Source organism: Balaenoptera physalus, assembly GCF_965194825.1.
Source record: "Balaenoptera physalus genome assembly, chromosome: 5".
NCBI lineage: Eukaryota > Metazoa > Chordata > Mammalia > Artiodactyla > Balaenopteridae > Balaenoptera > Balaenoptera physalus.
The window spans coordinates 30,945,972-30,966,463 of NC_138884.1; the positions used below are offsets into that span (position 1 = coordinate 30,945,972).

Genomic DNA, 20,492 nt, shown 5'->3' on the forward strand with positions numbered 1-20,492 from the left:
TTCTTGCCTTCAAAGAGGCTTATAAACTAAGAGGAAAAAAACTACAAACTTCAGGAAAATGAATTTGTGCCCATTTTTGTGGGCAAAACTCAGTTTCAAAATCACGGAAATAAAAATGTAGTCATGAGTGGATTTAGAGAAAAGATCTTCAGAGGGTATTTGTCACCAAAACTGGAGTAACACCATACTTATTTTCCTTTTTTAACACTTACTATAGTGTGCCCACTTCTCCGTGTATTAAACAATTTTTTCAAAACCACTGGAACTTCGTCTTCCTGCCTCTGGTCTCATCCACCTCCAGACTACCTTTACACAAGATTCTTTCATCCATCCATCCATCCAGTTAACAAAAACACGAGGCACTATTCTCACTTCAAAGCAGTGAACAAAACATAATTCACTTCTTGCCTCAAAAAACTTGAAAAACTTCCCAATGCCAGATTCCCAGGCCCCAGGCACAGAGACTTTGATTTGGGTCTGGAATAGAGGCCCGGGATCTGCATTTTTCCTGATGCAGTGGCCTGTAGGCGATGCTTTGAGAAATGCTGGCCTCAAGTATCAGCTCCAAGCTAATGAGGCTGGCACTGACGCCCTCCCAAGAGCTCACCACAGCCTGCCCTCGGACATTTCTCACCACCTCCCACCTTCGTGTGCTCCGTGCTCCACACAAACCCAATTGCTTTCTTTATCTGTCTTGCGCACAATTTTCACTACCTGGAAATGCCCTTCACCCTAGGCATTTCTTATCCAGAAGCTCTTCAGAGTTCAAATGCCCTCTTACTCTCAAACTGCTGCTTTGCCTACCCAGCTAGGAATAAAACTGAATGCCTATAGCACCATACCTATACATCTTACGACACATGTACCTTCTCACTGGTGTTTGATGTTCTTCCCTACTACAGGGAAACTCCTGAGAACAGCATCCAAATCCCAGTTACCTCTGCCTCCCGGGTGCCTGGCCATTCTTGGCCCACAACAAGCACTCAAATTAGAGTTAGGGAATTGAAGGGAGACACCAAACATTGATCAAACACCTTATTCCTATGTGATTATTCCCTTTCCTCCCTACCTGACTCCTTCTCTTAGCTTTTTCCTTTGCTAATGTCATTTTAAACTTAACAGTGATTACCTCCGGGGATGAGGGAACATTCTACATGGCGTGCCATTAACATTTGGATTTTTACACAAAGAACATTAGTTTTGACAGCAGAAAAAAAAAAAAAAAAAAAGAAAAATTCTTTTGACTTCCAAATGACTGAGAAAGTGCTGGCAATGGGACCTGGTGGGGAAGTACCGTCCTTTTACTCCCAACAGTCTCTCCCTACTTCTCACACGGACCATGTGATGGGGAATGGAACCTCCATAAAAGAAACTGTCTTCTCAGTTGCCTAAGGAAGCAATCAAATATCGCCCTGTCCACCAAGCCCCATACACATACCAACACAGCACCCTGGAAATCATCAGCACTGTTATTTTAGGTCTTTTATGCCGTTATGACAGATAAAGATAGCCCGACTGTCTTTAGTGAGGCAACAGTGCACAGTACACAGCTCCAACTGTCTTCCAATTAAATGCTGCATAAAACGTGCACCTAGGATAGTAAATGTTCATAAGGAGACCCCTCCACACACTGTAATACTAATCTCTCGTAATGAATTTTGTATACATTATTTAACATATAAAAAACAGAAATATACGTCAGAAGATTACTGCATACCTGTGGGTTTTCCAAACGTTTTAAATATTCTTCAAATGACCCTTCTATAAACTGCAAAAAGAGAAAAAAGTCTATTACAAATACATCGAAGCAAAAGTTAATCTCTTCACTGTGAATTCCTGAATTTTTACACAAACCTTGGATACATCAGTAATACCAAAATATATAGATTATATATACACACATGCACAGATCAAATCTAATTATGAAAATATATACAAATCATTAAGAAAATATCATAAACACACAAAAGAATTTAAAGAAGGAAACACTGTCCGGAAACATTTCCTGGACAGGATGCGGCTGGGCACAGGGACAGCGTCTTGAGGAAGTGCTGGACAGCACTGTGCTGGGAAGACAGGAGCCACCTAGCCAGCAGGGGCAGGGCCACTCGGTGCGGTGAGCGAGCGCAGTGAGAGAGGAACTCAACTGCACACCTATTCACAGAGGGCCTGGAGCCCAGGCAGGACTATCAGACTGAGGGAGAAGACAGTTCAAGGTCCCAGCAGGTGACGCTGTAAACAGAGAAATTACATGATAAAAGCAGCATTTAAAGACTAACCTGGTAATGGCCAATGCTTAGAAGAGAATTAAGTACAGATGCACTAGCTAAGAAATATTAGTTTACTAATAGCTATGAATATTCATTCTCTCTTAGGTCAGTTCTACTAAAAACAAGGACGAGAACTAATAATGCTAAAGATCTTTTGAAGAATCAACAAGATTTTTCTAATATGGCCTGCTTCATTGTTACTTTAACATATAAAAAAAAATTGAGTTTATTCAAGCTATATAATAATGTTTTTTGCTTTTCTCATAGCGATTCCACTAATTTAACTGAAAGATCTAAAAAGACATTTGTCTGAAACACCAAATTCAATTTTATTTAAATTAGTTAATTTAACAAAGTGATACACTTAAAACCATTAAAATACACTACCCGGTCTATAAAAATCTTTTAAATGCCCATGGATTTTTTTAAGATGGAGATTAATTCCTTTATAGATTGTATACTGTCAAATTTCCAAAAAGTATCCTAAGTTTCAACACAGACTTGTAATAAAATAGCCACATATTTCAAATATCCCACCAATCAGAGGCTACTGTTGTGTATTAGTTGATTATCTATAGATTTAAAAAAAATAAAACCACCCCACAGAACCATTTAAAGTTGCAAAAGACCTAAGCCGTGTTCTGACACAAGCCTGCATCCAATCTGAGATTCTCCTTTCTAACCAGAAAGTATTCATCGAGGCCCCAACTAACCATGGTCAGTAAACAGGCACACCCTTCTTCCCATGAGAGTCTTTTCCAATTCTGGCCAATAGAAACTGTTAGAAGTATTCATTATAAGGAAAGCAAAACTTCCCCCTTGGAACTTTCAACCTCAGATCACACCTCCTGAGACTGTAGAGCTAAATAAATATATGCAAAGCACTTAAAACAATGCCTGCTGGCACACAGTAAATGCTCAACCAATGTTAGCAATTTCCACTGTTGTCAACAGTAGCCAATAACAGTAATAACTAATTCACCTGTAATTTCTTCAAATACTCAAGGACCACTCCACTCCACTCCCCTGCCATAATACTCTTACCTAGCCTCCACACTACCAGCTTTTTTTAATAAAACAAGTTTTCAAATCTCCTGATCAAGCAGGTACCTCTCCTTCCTGGAATATATTACTGTCCATCTTATAACATGACACCCAGAAAAATGTCACCAGTAATAAAATTTTGCTTGAAAATAGGAACTTCAACCCAAGAACACATCTAAACACTATTTACCTATTAAGTCTTGGAATTTAGTTATATGCAAAGTGTCAATGTTCTTCTGGCAGTCAACGGGGGGAAAATACCATTGAAAGTTGTCAGATGATAATTCTAGCTCATAAAACCAATGACTAGTAAATCCTATAAGGCTTTCAATGTAAAATGAAAATAGGTCACTGTGGCATTATTTCACAGCCTACTACACACTACTGAGAAAATTACAGTAAGTTGATATTCTGTTAACTACTAATTAACTATACTACATTCTATTAACTACTAATCATTATTTACATAATTACAATGTTCTGATAGGTAGTTCACAATGATGAACACTGAAAATTAAAAATTTATAAATGCCTCCTGATAAAATCAAAGGCTCAACTCTAGCTATGCTCAGCGTATTTCTTATACCCTAAGTGTGCAATTTTTACAATTCACGTGGGGTCACCAATCACAGAAAACTGTTAACCACAACACCCTACTCCCTGATCACAGCAGACAAAGCTCACTCGTAATACGCAAAGGTCCTGCCCAAGTCATCCTTCCAGCCTCCACAGCTCAGTGACCCATCTGTCACAGAAGCTTTCTAAATGTCTGAATAAATGAATACCACAAAATGGCCTTAAAAAAAAAAAAAAATCACAGCTGTAACTGGATTTGAATTCAAATAAGCAGTTTTTTTTTTTTTTTTGGCTGCATTGGGTCTTCGTTGCCGCGTGCGGGCTTTCTCTAGTTGCAGTGAGCGGGGGCTACTCTCTTCACTGCGGTTTGCAGGCTTCTCATTGCGGTGGCCTTTCTTGTGGTGCAGCATGGGCTCTAGGCACGCGGGCTTCAGTAGTTGTGGCACGAGGGCTCAGTAGTTGTGGCGCACGGGCTTAGTTGCTCCGCGGCATGTGGGATCTTCCCGGACCAGGGCTCGAACCCATGTCCCCTGCCTTGGCAGGCGGATTCTTAACCACTGTATCACCAGGGAAGCTCAGCAGTTCTTTTTTATAAGGGTTATTTTCAAAACCTGCATTAAGATCCAACCCGTGAAATTCCCACTAGACCATTCTAAAGGCTAAAATGTAAACATAAGTCAAGACACCATTACACGTTTAAAATTACGAATTACCGCTTCAAATTTCTCTCGGTTCTCTCGAAGATAATGAATACAGGCCATTCTGACTTCAACATGGCGAGACTGAGAGTGCAGCACCTGCAAAGGAAAGAGCAGTACACCATCAAGCACTTTGTCAGAAGATTCAAGCTACGACCTAGTGCTTTCTTTCACACCCAACATAACCTCACAACCAGCAGACATCAGTCTCCCTTTCCCTTTCTATCATTCTAGCCCTTTATTCATTCCCACCTCTTCCACTGACCAGAGAGATGACACGACACATACAAACAGCAGTACTGCTTAAGCCAGATGTCACTCTATGAAGAGCTTATTACCATTTCTCCTTTAAGTCACTGAAATCACTCCTTTGGGGAAATCTTTGTAAACTTAAGACACTTTCCTCTCCCGGCCAGCCCTCTACTGTAACTTTGCTCTTCACAAAGCAAGGCTGACAGAATTCCTGCAGTGCGGTGCTTAGCCTCATCCTGTGCTTGTGGCAAAAGAGAACAGACAGGCAACTTCCACAAAAATCGTCTTTGAGGCTTTATGCCCGTAAGAGATAAATTTCTTTTTCCCGGTAATTCTGAACTATTTGTCTTATGTATAAATTTAAGTCCACCGTGGTTTCATTAAAATTAAGGCGCTCATTCTTAAATCGTTTAGCTGTCAGGCTTACATGATTCTTGAAAGGACATGCCGGGAGCAACACACAGGATGCAAACATGCCCCTGTGTGCTGTCATCCCAACAGCCTTGAAACTTGCCCTTTTGCCCCAAATCTTAAAGCACCACCTGAAATAAGTCATACTACAAAGATGATCCAAATCCTCCCATTTTGTAGCCTGTTTTCTTCTGTTAAACAACTAGTTCAACAAAAGAATAACTTACTGGCATTTTGTCTCTTACTAAAAGTCTAAAGCTTTGGTTTGAAACCCTCTGGCTAGTCTCCAATACTTTAACTACCACGCTAAAAAGAGTAGATTATTTTTTTTTCTATTACTAGGTGTCTCAAACGAAGGTGTTCCTGGTACTCCACCAGGTCAAGGTAGGAGAAAAAAAAGCTGACATATAAAATAATCACATCTCAAACTACTGTCAAGGCCTCTTGAGAATTTCTATTATTATAAAGTAACTTTAAGAGTTATAGTTCCAATTGAGTGGTTCTCCCTTATGTTCAGGGCGAGCAGAGCATTCAGGAAAAGGGAAGCTCCAGCTGCACATTCTACAGGTCACCGTGGGCAACAGCCAGGGCTCATGTATACCCACAGAAGCAAAGGCACAACTGTTTAGACAGCTAGCAGGTCCCTGCACACTGAGACACACTGAAGATGCACTAGCTGAGGTGAGCAATGAATTTGTCTTCAGCATAGTAGCTGGTTTTCAGCTTAACAGAGTATGCCGACATTGTTGTCTTAGGTACTACAGAAAAGCATCCTTACATATTCTAAGCTTCCAGCACTGAAGGACTGCCCAAATAGTAATAGATTTGAGTAGTAGAAAAAACAACCACCACAAAATTTTTTTGCCAATTCAACAAATGACATTTAGCAACACTTCCTTCACAGAAGCTATGCTAGACACTATTATGAATCAACGTATTAGTCTGAGTCAACCACAGTGTCATCCGATAGGGCTTCCCTGCCATTAGTAAAGTGGAGCTAGTCTTAAAGCCATTTACCTAGCAACAGGTGGCAGACATAAGTGAATAAAGCTTATTTTCCATCAAAAACAATGACAGGCATATCTCTTGTTTTTTCTCCTCTTTTAACAAAGATTTTTATTAGCACATGAAATCTGAACCTGTTACTCAGAAGCAAAACTCTCAGCAACTTCCGATAAAGTGCGGGGTGCCGGGGCTTTACAAAGCCAAGCACTGTTAAGAGAAGCAAGGTTAAATGACAACTGTTTAAAAAGCATAATACTGTGCAAGTTCAAGGACACTCAGGAAGAATTCAAATGGTATGACAAATATCTTTGCAAATCATTATATACATGAAAATAAGCTAGAAATAGGAGGCTTTCCAATCTTTACTTAGGGCAGCCGGTGATAAACAGTGAGAAAGGCCGAGACACACTGCTTCTCCAAGTCCTCTAAGAGCGCCCTATTTTTAGCTCTAGGGCCACGGAGCTGATTCAGGTCAGGCCTCCTGTAGGCCCACGTCCAGAACTGTAAAAAGGGAAGGGCCTATCTAAATCAGGTAATTTGGAGGGAAAGACTCCTGCTAATTCAAGTCTCTCCCTCTCCATTCCCCCCGCCAAAGGCCGCCATTTAGATTACTTACTGTGACTCCTTGTTAGAAATTATAATTATTTTGATATTATTGGAGAAATCGTTGGCAAAAAAGTAAATCCTCTGTACACATTTTTGAAGGGCAGGCTGAGGCTGCCTCCCCCTGCAACGCACACACTGCCTTTGGCCATGAAGGCTATTATTACCTTTGGTCCTGTCTACTGAACAACTGAGCTGCCCCCAAGAGTCACAGTATTAAGCTTTCTAAAAGCTCAGTATACTAAAAGTCAGAATCACATACTTGGAAGGGACAGTCCCTTATGCCTAACTTAAATCCCATCACAATAAGATACAATAAAATGTGTTAGCTGACGTTAGCAATGAGTTCTTAGTGTAACCAGCTAGCTCTTGTTCCTTTCTACTTAAAAATAGAGATTCTGTATAATCAAGTTTGCCAATTATCTACAGCATGTACTACCGAAACCAGACACACCTTTCTACTTCAACATAAACGAGGATGTAGATAATCCAACTCCAAATAAGCACCGTACTTCCCTTATTTCGATTTGTTTCCACCTCCTTCCTTACCGAATTCTTGCTAGAGCTAACAATATGTATCAATAGGGACTGAATTCACTTCCACCTCTTCCTTCTGCTTCTGGAGGTGCTAAGGGGTCCAGGGAGGCTGAGGCAGAGGAAGCAGGACAGATGGAGATCCAGGAAACTCACGAATGGGACAGACTGTTTACCTACTGATAGTAAAGACTGGGATGTGTTTGTGTGAACAAATCCCAAAGCAACATTAGAACATTCTAAAATTCTAAAAGTAAGAGACATCTACTGAACTAAAAAAGAGCTCGATTTGGGAAGCTTTGCGAAGAATGTTCGAATGACAATGCCTGCAACAAAATGCAAAGGTTTGGACCTTTGCTAAATCAATTTCTTGTTAAAAAAAAAAAAAGATGTTATGCTACTAATGTGAAAACGAGGGCCTTTGGAAAATAAATGGCTGACCTTTGGATGTTGAAAAAAATAAGAATAGACTGGTCTATAATTGTTAAGTAAAACATTTACTCACAAATAGAAATTTTGAAAGCTACTTAGCATTCAAAAAAGGTGAGAGAAAGAGAAACAGAAAAACTCCAAAGGCGGGGAGGAGACGGGAGGGGTGGACCTTAGGCCAAAGGAAAGCAAACTGTGAACGGTAGGAAATACACACCAGGGCAGTAATGTGAAACTTTTGTCCAACTATTTCAACAGCTATTTTTCAATACAAGATGGGTTTTGGTGACTGTATACCTACCAACTACAGTATTATTTAACAGGGAATAAGCTCTCTTACCAAAAAAAAAAAAAAAAAAATCAGAAACATCCTCCCAAGAACTGTGTTAGGAAGTGATTTTCACCATTAAGGGGGAAAAATTCGGCCAAGGGCCTAAAGAACCGCAGATATACCCTTCCTTCCTACCACCAACTCCAAAACAAACTTTTTTTAAAAGTCAATTATTTTTAATACACCTACACTGCCTTGCAGAGCATTAAAAAAAAGAGTGGAATCTGCTCAAAGACAATTCTTTGCAAACATTCTACGTTTTCCAAAGTCTGGCTTTCCCAAACTGTACATTTTCCCCCTTCTGATTCAGGCGGACATCGGCGGGCTCGGCTACCCCCCGTTCCAAAGTCCAGCAACAGGAAAAAAAATCATGTTCCGCGAGTCAAGTCTGGTGCACCACCTCCTCTAAGAAACATTCGGTTTACTGGTGGGACCGCTGTGCTTATAAAACCAAGAGGAGGGGAAAAGAACATTTCGCCCAGTCGCCAGCCATCAAGCAAGGGTACAAGGCTCTCCGCAGGCCTCACGGGCTGGCCTCAACTCATTACCTCTTCGCCAGAAGGGACGACACCCAGATAATTTACAGGTTTTTAAGTTTCGATTTAGAGGTTCCAGACCCAGGGCAGCGTCCGGTTCCGGCCCGACAATGGGCCGCTGTGACGACTGCGGGGCCATGCGCAACCCGGGAGGTAGGCGGCCCGGCCCGCCCGCCGCTTCCCACCCGGCCCCGCCGCCTCCCCCCGCCCGGCCCCCGCCCCATTACCTGCTCCGCCACGGCCCGGAACAGGCACGACCCGTCCTTGGCGACCAGTTTCCGATACAAGCCCAGTTTCCGCAGATAGGCGTCCATGGGCGTCGCGTCCTCCCGGGGCGCCGCGCCGCCCTGGTCGCCGCCGTCTGGGGCGCCGACGGCCGCCTCCATGTTGCCGGTCGCGCTGCAGGCCCGGCGCGGCGCGGGCTAGCCCCACATGGCCGCGCCGCCGGCTCCTCGACGCCCGGGCCTGGGGCGGGCGGCGGCTCGGGCTTGGGCTGGGCACGCGGCGGCGGCTGCAGGCGGCGGCCCGAGGCAGCGGTCCGCACGCATAGGGGAGCCCTGCTTAATGCATGGCCAGGCGCACGCGGCCACCTCCCGAGGGCCCACGCGCCCAGGGGCAACGGGGGGGAAATTCACGAAAACCCGAGAGCGAGGAGTCACTTCCCGGCGGCCTCGCCGCCCGGCTCAGCAACTGCGCCCGGGGGTCGCCGCCCCCACAAGTTTCCTTGTCCCGAGCCGGCGGAGGCGAGGAAAGCCCCGCACCCGAGCGCGCGCGGGGACGGCTCAGGTGAAGCGAGGCCTGCCGCCCCAACACCGGGAGCCGAGGAAGCCGAAAGAGAAAGACGCGGCCTTTCGTCTCCGCACCTCGCAGGAGGGCGCCGGAGGGGCGGGGAGCGGGTGGGGGCGCCCAGCGGAGGGCAGCACCCTCGCAGCCCAGATTTTGTTTTCGCTTTCGGCCAGACAGCGGAGAGGACGGCGGGAGGTGTAGTTTGGACAGCGGCAGGAAGTCGGCCTGCGGCGGGCGGGGACGCGCGGCCGGCCTACCCGGGGGAGGCGCCCGGGAGGCACGGGGACTACAAGTCCCTACAGCGCGGGCGCCGCCGCCGCCGCCTGGAGCCGGCTTCGCGCTTCCCGGGCACAGCGTCCGCGAGCAGGCCGAGGGTCTCAGCCAGCCGACGCGCAGCAACCTGCGCACACCGCCCCGCCCGGCCGGCCGCCCACTGCGCCGCGGGGCCGCGGGAAGTGCGCGCGCCCTGCGTGCTTGGAGTTACCAGGGACACTGAGGCTGCTGGGTCGGCCCTTTGTGTATTTCCAAACAGAGGGCGCACCTGTCTGCTCCCCTCCCCCCGGCCTCTTCTCCTGGCGTTTCCATGGAGGTGGCTTTAACGGCTTAAACAGAAAATAGAGCTAATTGGCGACGGTTCCTGGAACTGGCACCGTGCGGGGCGACACAGGCTGTGCATAAATCAACCGTGGCCTGCTGATTCCTATTAGAGATTAGAAGTACAGCTCGTGCACTATAGCAAGATGATGCCTTTGCCACAGACATTTTGGTTCACCGTGCCACTGTAGCTGCCCACCCCGGCACAAAGAGATGGTCGCCGGCCGGAAAAGCTTAGATATTTTTTCATGAAAAATTCATCTCGTAATTGCTTGATAACGTGCTGGACTTACCCTGGGTTCCAGCAGTGCTTGCTGGAGGATTCCCGTTCAACTTCCCACCCTACGAAGTTGAATGACAATTTATGCTTTGGAACCTAGAATTTATCCAGCATGTTTTTGTGACACCAGGATTTTATTTTTACTAAAGTACAACAGCATCTGGTGTCCTAATCATTTAAAGACATGGTTAACCATAAAATCTACTCCAGCCTTGAGGCCATGGTGCGCCAGGATGGGGCTGGGGGCACTGGAGAGTTTCTGTAGGTTTAGACATGTGGTCAGACTCTGGAATGGGGGCAAGGCAGGCCAGATGGTGAGAGCCCAGTGCAAATTACTGAAAGTTCTATTTTAGAAATTTGTTTTCGGTACTTGGTGCAAACAATGACTCCCATATTCACTTTCCTTTGAACTTCTAAATTTGATTTCTTAAGGTTTAAAGATTCAATATCCAATTTTTTGTATTAGAGAATACAAAAGAAGTATTCTAAATGAATTTTCTTGTCCCATTATTAAATTTTTACATTTTGTAGAGAAATAAACACTTCAGAATCACTTTTAGAAAAATCTAGTTTCAAATCAAACCTGTTGCTTTTCTTTCTTTAAAAATATATACGTTGCATATACTTCTCATTCCACTCAAAATGAATTACGCAGTATTGCTACTACCTACAACATGGCTTGCTTTTCTTTTTTTTTTAAATATGGCTTGCCTTATAAACCCACAGAGGAATTGAAAGTAAAGTAATATCTAAACTATAGAGCTTAAATATTGAATTCTTAAAATGAGTAGATTCTGTAGTATTAATAAGCAATAGACTTTCTGATATGCCAAAAGAAAACTATGCCTTTCCTAATATTTATGTTACTATTCCTTCAATAAGAATTCTGAAGCTTATCTCATATTCAATATGTATTTATGGGAAATCTACTGTGTCTAGCATGCTAAGATTGCATTGCTAATTATCTTGAGGATATATTAGAAACGTATTTCCAGGGGCTTCACGTTTGAACATTTATCAAACCTTACTTTGTACTTGAAATGTTCATGATTACATTTGCTCTAATTTTTTTAGAAGTCATTCAAAAAGCTTTGCTCACTTTTTATATGCACAATAATTTCATTTTGAGTGGCTAACAGTGTTTCAAGCATTTTAAGCCTTATCTATATTTTAATCTTATTTAAATGTGCTTACATACATATATTTTTAATAATGTACGTAACATCACCATTTTCTAAAGCCCCCAAATTCCTTTGAAATACTTTGAAAAGGAAACCAAATACATCATTAACACTACAATGTCTCTATTTTCCATTGCAAAAATGTAATTCACTGATAATAGTATAATCAAATGGATATGATCATTTAAGTGTTCTGGTTGGAACTAAAGTTGGCTTTTGATATTTTTTAAAATGAACAATTAAATACTAAGAAAACAGAGGCCTTTATCAGAATTCATCACAATTCTTTATCTTGTAAAAATGTGGTTTGTTATCAAAAGTATTAGAAGAATAACACATTTCCAGTCTTTTCTACACATGAGGTCTTGGCAAAATTACTTATTATCCTCACTCTTACTGAATGAGTGCAGAACAGCCTCACTCTAAACTGGCTGCTTTGGGTTCCAAAATTAGAAGTAAAACACCTGTTGTATCTGACCCTGGGCCTGTTTAAGGAAATCCTTTAGGTATTTTGAGACCTGATCCAAGACAGACCCTCTGTATGCCAAATCCCCAAATATAGCTCACTGTTTAGGCAATGTTAAAGGATCCTATGACTTTAAACTGGACCAATACTTACAGAAATTCACTTGCTTTCAAATTCACTTGTTGACATTAACCTCTGAAACTTTTCAAGAAACCACATCTGACTGACAATGTTGGCTCTGAGGAAGCCATTTCTGATTAGCAAAAGTGAAGAACAGACATTTTAATCAAATATAACCTGAAGGATTCAATGCTCCTTAGAACCTAACGGAATTAAAGTCATCTCATGCAAATGTGTCGACTTTTTTTCTTGTACACAGTTAAATACCTCAAGTCCGTTTCTTTGCTCTGACACACTTTGGAGATAATTGTATCCGGTGGAATTTTTTTGTTCTAAAAAATGGTAGATTTTCCGCAGTTTTTTTTCCAATAACAGGTTAGGTGTTATGGTAGCCAGCCTCAAAGATGGCCCCCAATGATCCCTACCTCCTGGTATTCACGCTCCTGTATAATTGCCTCCACCTTATAGCAAGATTGGTCTGCTTGATCAATAGAGTAGAGCAAAAGTGATGGTACATCACGGCTGAAATTAGGTAATAAGAGACCCTTTTGGCATTTTGGTGTTCTCTTACACTCCCTCTCTTGTGGGGGACTCTGGTGGAAGCTGGTTCCTATGCGTCCTGGACAAACTTACGGAGAAGTTCTCTTGGTGGGGAACTGGAGCCTCAGGCAACTGCCATGTGAGTCACCTTTGAAGTGACTCCTCCAACCCAGTCAAGCTTTCAGACGACTGCAACCTCATGAGAAACCCTGAGCCGGAACCGTCCAGCCAAAGTCTGAGATGCTTTTTTTTTTTTTTCCCTGACCGGAGATTGAACCTGGGCCCTGCCAGTGAAAGCATGGAGTCCTAACCACTGGACCACCAGGGAATTCCCCAAGTCTGAGATTCTTAATTCTGAGATTCTGAGATTCTTGACCTCAGAAACTATGTGAGATAATAAATGTTTGTTGTGTTAAGCTCCTAAATTTTGGAATAATACAGCAATTAGTAAGTAATACAGATATAACACTCCATTGTTTCTCTTTACTAGGTAGACATAGAACGTATGTCAATAATTCATGAAAATAACCACTAATTTAATATCCTTAGTGGTTTTACTATTTCTCTAAGTAAAGTTGCCAGTAAGTGGAATTTTTTTTAATCTATAAAATCCTTTACAAAAATAGAAAAACCTAAAATGTCCGGGCTTCATTGTCCCATAGCATTTTGGTTTGTTTTCTATAAAAATTAAAGTAATTAAATCCCACAAGAAACCTATTTTATGAAGAAAGACCTATTTCTTTCAGATCCTATGTGCTAGGGACTGCTAACTGTCCTCCACTTTGCATTTTATTTCTCCTGAATATTAGCTGGATGGCCATGCACACATTTCCCAGCCTACCTTGGAACTAAATGTGACCATGTGACTATTGTAGGCCAATGAGATGTGAGCAGAATTGATGAGTTTGGGACTTCCCTGGTGGTGCAGTGATTAAGAATCTGCCTGCCAATGCAGGGGACACAGGTTTGATCCCTGGTCTGGGAAGATCCCATGTGCCGTGGAGCAACTAAGCCCGTGTGCCACAACTACTGAGCCTACGCTCTAGAGCCCGCGAGCCAGAACTACTGAGCCCACGTGCCACAACTACTGAAGCCCGTGTGCCTAGACTAGAGCGCATGCTCCACAACAAGAGAAGCCCCCGCAATGAGAAGCCCGTGCACCACAGCAATGAATAATAGCCCCCGCTCGCGGCAACTAGAGAAAGCCCGCGCACAGCAACAAAGACCCAAAGCAACCAAAAATTAATTAATTAATTAATTTTTAAAAATAAAAATTTTTTTAAAAATTGATGAGTTTAACTTCCAGGTCATCTCCTTAAAGACGAAGCCTTTCCTGCTTCCTTTGGGCTCATTTGAAAACACGGTTGAAACAAAGCCAGCATTGATTACAAAGATAACACCCTAAGAGGACAGAGCAAGGAGATGAAGGAAACAGGGTCCCTGAATGCTTCAAGGCAATGAAGGCTTGGACTATTTTGTGAGAGAAAAATAAACTTATTTAACCAACCAGTTTTTGTTGTTGTTCTTGTTACAATTACTTAACCTATGTATTCTAGCATATTTTTCTTTCAATATTAAATAGGTAGTGGTATTTGGGGCCAAATAGAATTTATGTACAAGAGTTACATCCTTAGTTGCACAGAACATTTTTTTTTTTCTGGAAAGTTCAGAAAAAATTTTTTTTCCTGAAAATTTGGGAATCCCAAATGTTGAAGGACTTCCATAAAGGTTTTCTGATGTTATTTCAACCAATGACTTTCTTCATCACCAATCTGCATTCTCCTTCAGCTGCTACATTGGCACTGTTGGCTACTTCCTCATTTTGAAACTCTCCTGGGCTTCAGGGGATGAACTAAGTAAGTGGAATCAAACTATGGTTTAGTTTCTCTTAGCAGCTGTCACTTCCTTGTGAGGTCAGCACATTGCCATGCCCAAACTTGAAAGACTAAAAATCTCACAGTAGACTAAGGCTCTTATACAAACGGCTAGTCAGGGTCCACCATCTCTGCAAATAAACCCCACATATTTCCAGCCTTTTACCCCTGTTTCCACTACCATCTCTCAATTCCCACCCTGAGAAAACTCACAAAGTTGCCTTACAAGGAATTGACTTTAGCTCCCCAGTGTGGGATTGTAAACTCTTTGTAGGTTTATGGAATTTAAGATTATCTTGTATTTCCCAAGTGACTAAGAATGTATTTGCTTTTGTGTATTCAGATTAGCAATTCAATAAACAGTCATTTAATATTTTCATGTATTTCCAATAAATCTCTCAATGAGAAAAATATTTAGAATGAAGATGTATAATTATGGAACCTGTAGTTGTGGCATAAGTATGTGGCCAAGACTGTGTGTCAGGTTATACATCATATTTTTCTTTATAAACAAAGAATTGAAGAGAATGTAAATGTTCAACACTAGCAAATTGATTAACTACATTTTAATATGCACAGGCAGGGGACTTCCCTGGTGGCGCAGTGGTTAAGAATCCATCTGCCAATGCAGGGGACACGGGTTCAATCCCTGGTCCGGGAAGATCCCACATGCCACGGAGCAACTAAGCCTGTGCGTCACAACTACTGAGCCTGTGCTCTAGAGCCCACGAGCCACAACTACTGAGCCTGTGCAGCACAACTACTGAGCCCCCGTGCCACAACTACTGAAGACCACGCACCTAGAGCCCGTGCTCCGCAACAAGAGAAGCCACCGAAATGAGAAGCCCGTGCACCGCAACAAGGAGTAGCCCCCGCTCGCTACAACTAGAGGAAGCCCACGGGCAGCAACGAAGACCCAACGCAGCCAAAAAAAAAGCACAGTTAGAATACTACTGATCCTTTTAATGATGTGTGTGTGTGTCTGTGTGTACGTTGATCTCAATCACCCACAGAACTTCTGAAAACTACAGGTCACTGGTATTGAAGGGAGAGGATGGGGATAGACGAATCAAAGATTGGGCCATGAGATAATTATTGTTGACATTAGGTGAGGTATATACGAATGCTCATTATACTATTCCTTCCACTTTGCACATGTTTGAAATGTTCTATAATAAAAAAGGTTAGTTTTCTGAATCCCACTCCAGTTTTCTTGAATCAGAATAACAAGGGATAGGGCAGAGGAATCTGTGTTTTATGAGTCTCCCCAGGGGATTCTGAAGATCGGCCAGCATACCTGGGAACATCTGAAAATTCGGATGGCAGCAGAGGGGCAGTGCATACCACCCAAGAAAAGGAAATTATGGATTTTTAAATTAATGTGAGAGGAGGAAATAGACAGCTGACCCGTATTCCAAGTCCATAATCCCTGTTCTAGATCATCACAAAAAATTCTTAAAGATTGCAGTCTTTACGTTGTACTCATGGTTTTATATATATAAGCATACCTCGGAGATATTGTGGGTTCAGTTCCAGACCATCGCCATAAAGCAAGTCACATGAATTTTTTGGTTTCCCACTGCATATAAAAGTTATGTTTACACTACACGGTAGTTTATCAAGTGTGCAATAGCATTATGTCTAAAAAAAAAAAAATGTACGTACCTTATTTTAAAAATACTTTATTGCTAAAAACTGCTAACCATCATCTGAGCCTTCAGTCAGTTGTAATCTTTTTGCTGGAGGGTCATGCCTCAAAAATATTTGAAATAGTGTGAGAATTATGAAAATGTGTCACAGAGACATGAAGTGAGCAAATATTGTTGGAAAAATGACGCCAAAAAACTTGCTCAACGTTGGGTTGCCACAAATTTTTGATTTGTGAAAAACACAATATCTGTAAAGCGCAATAAAGGAAAGCACAATAAAATGAGGTATGCCTGTAATACCATTAGACAAAGACATATAAAGACAAAATTATATTGCTTAAGATGACTGCAATATAAAATACCAATACTTTAAAATTAAAGTAAGAACATATAATAAGGCATTGTTAATTAAAATACAAAAGTGTACCATCATAATTAAAACTAACATAGATGTGGAACATACTACTGTTCCATAGATATGGAACATAAAACTAACATAGATATGGAAGAGCACTGTAAAAATTAAGTGAAATAATTTTAATAGCTTTATTGAGAATGTAAATGACACACAATAAAATATACATATTTAAAGTGTACAATTTGGTAAGTCTTGACGTATGTCTATATCTATGAAACCATCACCACAATCAAGATAATGAACATATCCATTACCCCACTAAGTTTCCTATTCCCTTTTATTATATAATCTCTTTACCCCATCGCTCCCCAACCCTCAATTCTTCACGTAACTACTGCTGTTTTCTGTCACTGTATTAGTTTGCTAGGGCTGCTATAATAAAATACCACAGACTGGGTGGCTTAAACAACAGAAATTCATTTTATCACAATTCTGAAGTGTAGAAGTTCAAGATCAAGGTGTCCTCAAAATTGATTTCTTTGAGTAATCTCTCAGCTTGTAGATGGACATCTTTTCCATATGACTTCACATGGTTTTCTCTCTGTATCCATCTGAGTAGAAATGTCTTCTTAAAAGGATGCCAGTTAGATTGGATTAGAGCTCACCCTCACGACCTCATTTTAAATTACCCCCTTAAAACACCATTTCCCAAAACAGTTACGTTCTGAGGTACTGAAGGTTAGGACTTTAACAGATAATTTTGGGGGGGATCCAATTCAGTTCATAACAGAAACTGGAGATTAGTTTGCATTTTCTAGTGTTTTATGTGAATGGAACTCTTTCTAAAGGAACTCTTTTTTTGTCTGACTTTGTTCACTCAGCATATTTATCTTGAGATTGATCCATTCATGTGTCAATAGTTCATTTCTTTTCATTCCTGAGTGGCATTTCATTGTCTGGACACACACATTGTTTATCCATTCACCTGTTGATGGACATTTGGGTTATTTCCAAGTTGAAGCTATTAAAAATAAAGCTGCTGTGAACTCTTTATTTCTCTTGGGCAAATTACCTAATGGCTGGGTCATTTGATAGGCGTGTGTATAACCTCATAAGAAACTGCCTGTGATATTGGGATTTATAATAAGAAATATATATATATAGTCTTTGTTCCTCTCAGTTCCTGGCACAGAGCTCCTAAACTCTTGGAATTTCCTAAATGAAGAGAGTGATAAAGGCCCCTTTGTTCACAGGTGGCTTTTTTGGAAAACCCCTCGGTAACCTAAGGATGGGCTGGTTGACTGGGGAACCAATAACGAATAAAGGGTTGGAACTTTTCGTCCTACCCCAGCTTCCTGAGAGGAGAGAGGGGCTGAAGGTTGAGCTCAATCACGGATGGCCAGTGATTTAATCAATCGTGCCTATGTAATGAAGCCTCCATAAAATCCCACAAGGACAAGATTTGGAGAGCGTCTGGATTGGTTAACACAGGGAGATTCGGGGAGAGTGGAGCGCTCAGAGGGGGTGGAAGCTCCCTGCCCCTCTCCCCATACCTTGCCCTTTGTAAGACTTTGCCTGGGTTCTCTCTCTCTGTACCATGACCTAAAACCTCTCTCCAGACATTAAGCTGGGGTAATAGACTCACAACATCTGTTTCCCATCTTTCAGTGATCACTATCCTTTGTTTTCCAACATCCATTGTCTTGAAAACCATTGTTTCATATACTTTGCCTGCATTTTTGGTTATTTCAGGAGGGACGGTAAATAAACTCCCTGTTATTCCATCTTGAGTGGAATAACAGAAGTCTGAAGTGATAATTTAAAAACAAATACAAAACAACATAATGAATGTTTTTATAGATTTTTTTTTTTTTCAGTTAGGATCACAAAATAAGTCTAGATTGCCCTGATTTTGATGCCGTCTGCAGCACTATCTTGACTCCTACTGGAGGTTCCCTGATCCCAGTCATCTCTGTATCTTGATCTCTCATGTCTTGTTGAGATAGTCAATCTAACCTTTAGAAAATGCCCTGTGCCTTCTTCCCACCATGTGGCAATGGACAACCACAAACTGATATATACAAAGATCATTCTTCATAAACATTCTAATTTTGAGAAACTGTTTGTCTCATTACTTTTATATGCTGATCTAGGTTTGTTAATCTGCTTGTGTGAATATACTTTTATTTGAAGGTTTGTTCAGCAAATCTTTGCAGTGGTTAAATTTACAAGTTACAAAAATAGAGGGGTACTATCAGAGGAGCAAGAGTTTAAACAAAAGCTGACAATAGAATCATACATGAAGAGAAGAGTTTTTCTAAAAGTAAAGGAAGTACGTATATGAAACACATACCAAAGATATATTTTCACTGAAAAAATAAAATGGAATCCACCAGAAAACTTTAAGAATTAGTGAACAAGTTCAGCAAGGTTGTGGGATACAAGATCAATAAAAAAATTGTGGACTTCCCTGGTGGCGCAGTGGTTAAGAATCCGCCTGCCAATGCTGGGGACACGGGTTCGAGCCCTGGTCCAGGAAGATTCCACATGCCGCGGAGCAACTAAGCCCGTGCACCAAAACTACTGAGCCTGTGCTCTAGAGCCCTCAAGCCACAACTACTGAGCCCACGTGCCACAACTACTGAAGCCTGTGTGCCTAGAGCCTGTGCTCCGCAACAAGAGAAGCCACTGCAATGAAGAGTAGCCCTCGCTTGCCGCAACTAGAGAAAAGCCCGTGCACAGCAACGAAGACCCAACGCAGCCAAAAATAAATAGATTTACAAAAAAAAAAAAAAAAATTGTGTTTCTACACAATAGCAATGGACAATCGAAAAATGACATTAAGAAAACAACTCTATATACAATGGCATCACAAAGAGTAAAATCTCAGTAATAAATTAACAAAAGAAGTTCAAGAACTTGGGCAAAACTGCATTGCTTGTTGAAAGACATTAAAGAAGACATAAATACATGGACAGACATGACATATTCATGGATCAGAAGACTTAATGTTAAGACGGCCATTCTACACAAATCTACAGGTTGAACATAATCCCTATTGTTTCTCCAAAAAATATACAAATGACCAATAAGCACATGAAAAAAATGCTCTTTATTAATTATGGTTATGTAAATCAAAAGCACAATGAGATACCCCTGCACACCCACTAGGATGGTTACAATCAAAAAAGACAGACAACAAATTTTGGTGAGGATGTGAAGAAATTGGGACCCTCACACATTGCTGACGGGATTGTAAATGGTGCAGCCACTTTGGAAAAACAGTTTGCCAGTTTCTCAAAATGTTAAACATAGAGTTACCATATGATCTAGCAATTCTACTCTAAGGTACATGTTCAAAAAAATTAAAACGGGGAGGGGGAAGGGTAAGCTGGGACGAAGAGAGAGAGTGGCATGGACATATACACACTACCAAATGTAAAATAGATAGCTAGTGGGAAGCAGCTGCCTAGCACAGGGAGATCAGCTTGGTGCTTTGCGACCACCTAGAGGGGTGGGATAAGGAGGGTGGGAGGGAGACGCAAGAGGGAGGAGATATGGGGATATATGTATATGTATAGCTGATTCACTTTGTTATACAGCAGAAACTAACACACCATTGTAAAGCAATTATACTCCAATAAAGATGTTAAAAAAACCCACAAAAACACATGTCCACACAAAAACTTGTACACTAACGTTCACAGCAACATGACTCATAATAGCCAAAAAGTAGAAACAACCCAAATGCTCATCAAATGATGGACGGGTAAGTAAAATATGGTATAGCCCTTTAATGGAATAACATTCAGAAATAAAAATGAAAGAAGTACTGATATACACTACAAAATGAATGAACCTTGAAAACATTACGCTAAATGAAGAAAGCCGGTCACAAAAGTCCACATGTATAATTCCATTTATACGAAATGTCCAGTATAAGCATATTCATAGA

At 41.6% G+C, this 20,492-nt stretch overlaps 1 protein-coding gene across 2 annotated transcripts in view; it reads right to left on the reverse strand.

The window, feature by feature from the left end:
* Positions 1–12,920, reverse strand: part of OTUD4 (OTU deubiquitinase 4) — a 44,311-nt gene extending 31,391 nt beyond the window's left edge. Inside the window, exons 1-3 of one of the 2 annotated variants that reach the window (XM_082463299.1) lie at positions 8,917–12,920; positions 4,604–4,687; positions 1,718–1,768 (exon numbers count right to left, since the gene is read on the reverse strand). In XM_082463299.1, coding sequence (XP_082319425.1) covers positions 1,718–1,768; positions 4,604–4,687; positions 8,917–9,075 — 294 coding nt within the window. In that variant the 5' untranslated portion in view covers positions 9,076–12,920. The remainder of the gene's footprint in view (positions 1–1,717; positions 1,769–4,603; positions 4,688–8,916) is intronic. The other variant, XM_082463298.1, reaches the window with a different exon arrangement.
* Positions 12,921–20,492: the final 7,572 nt, after the last annotated feature.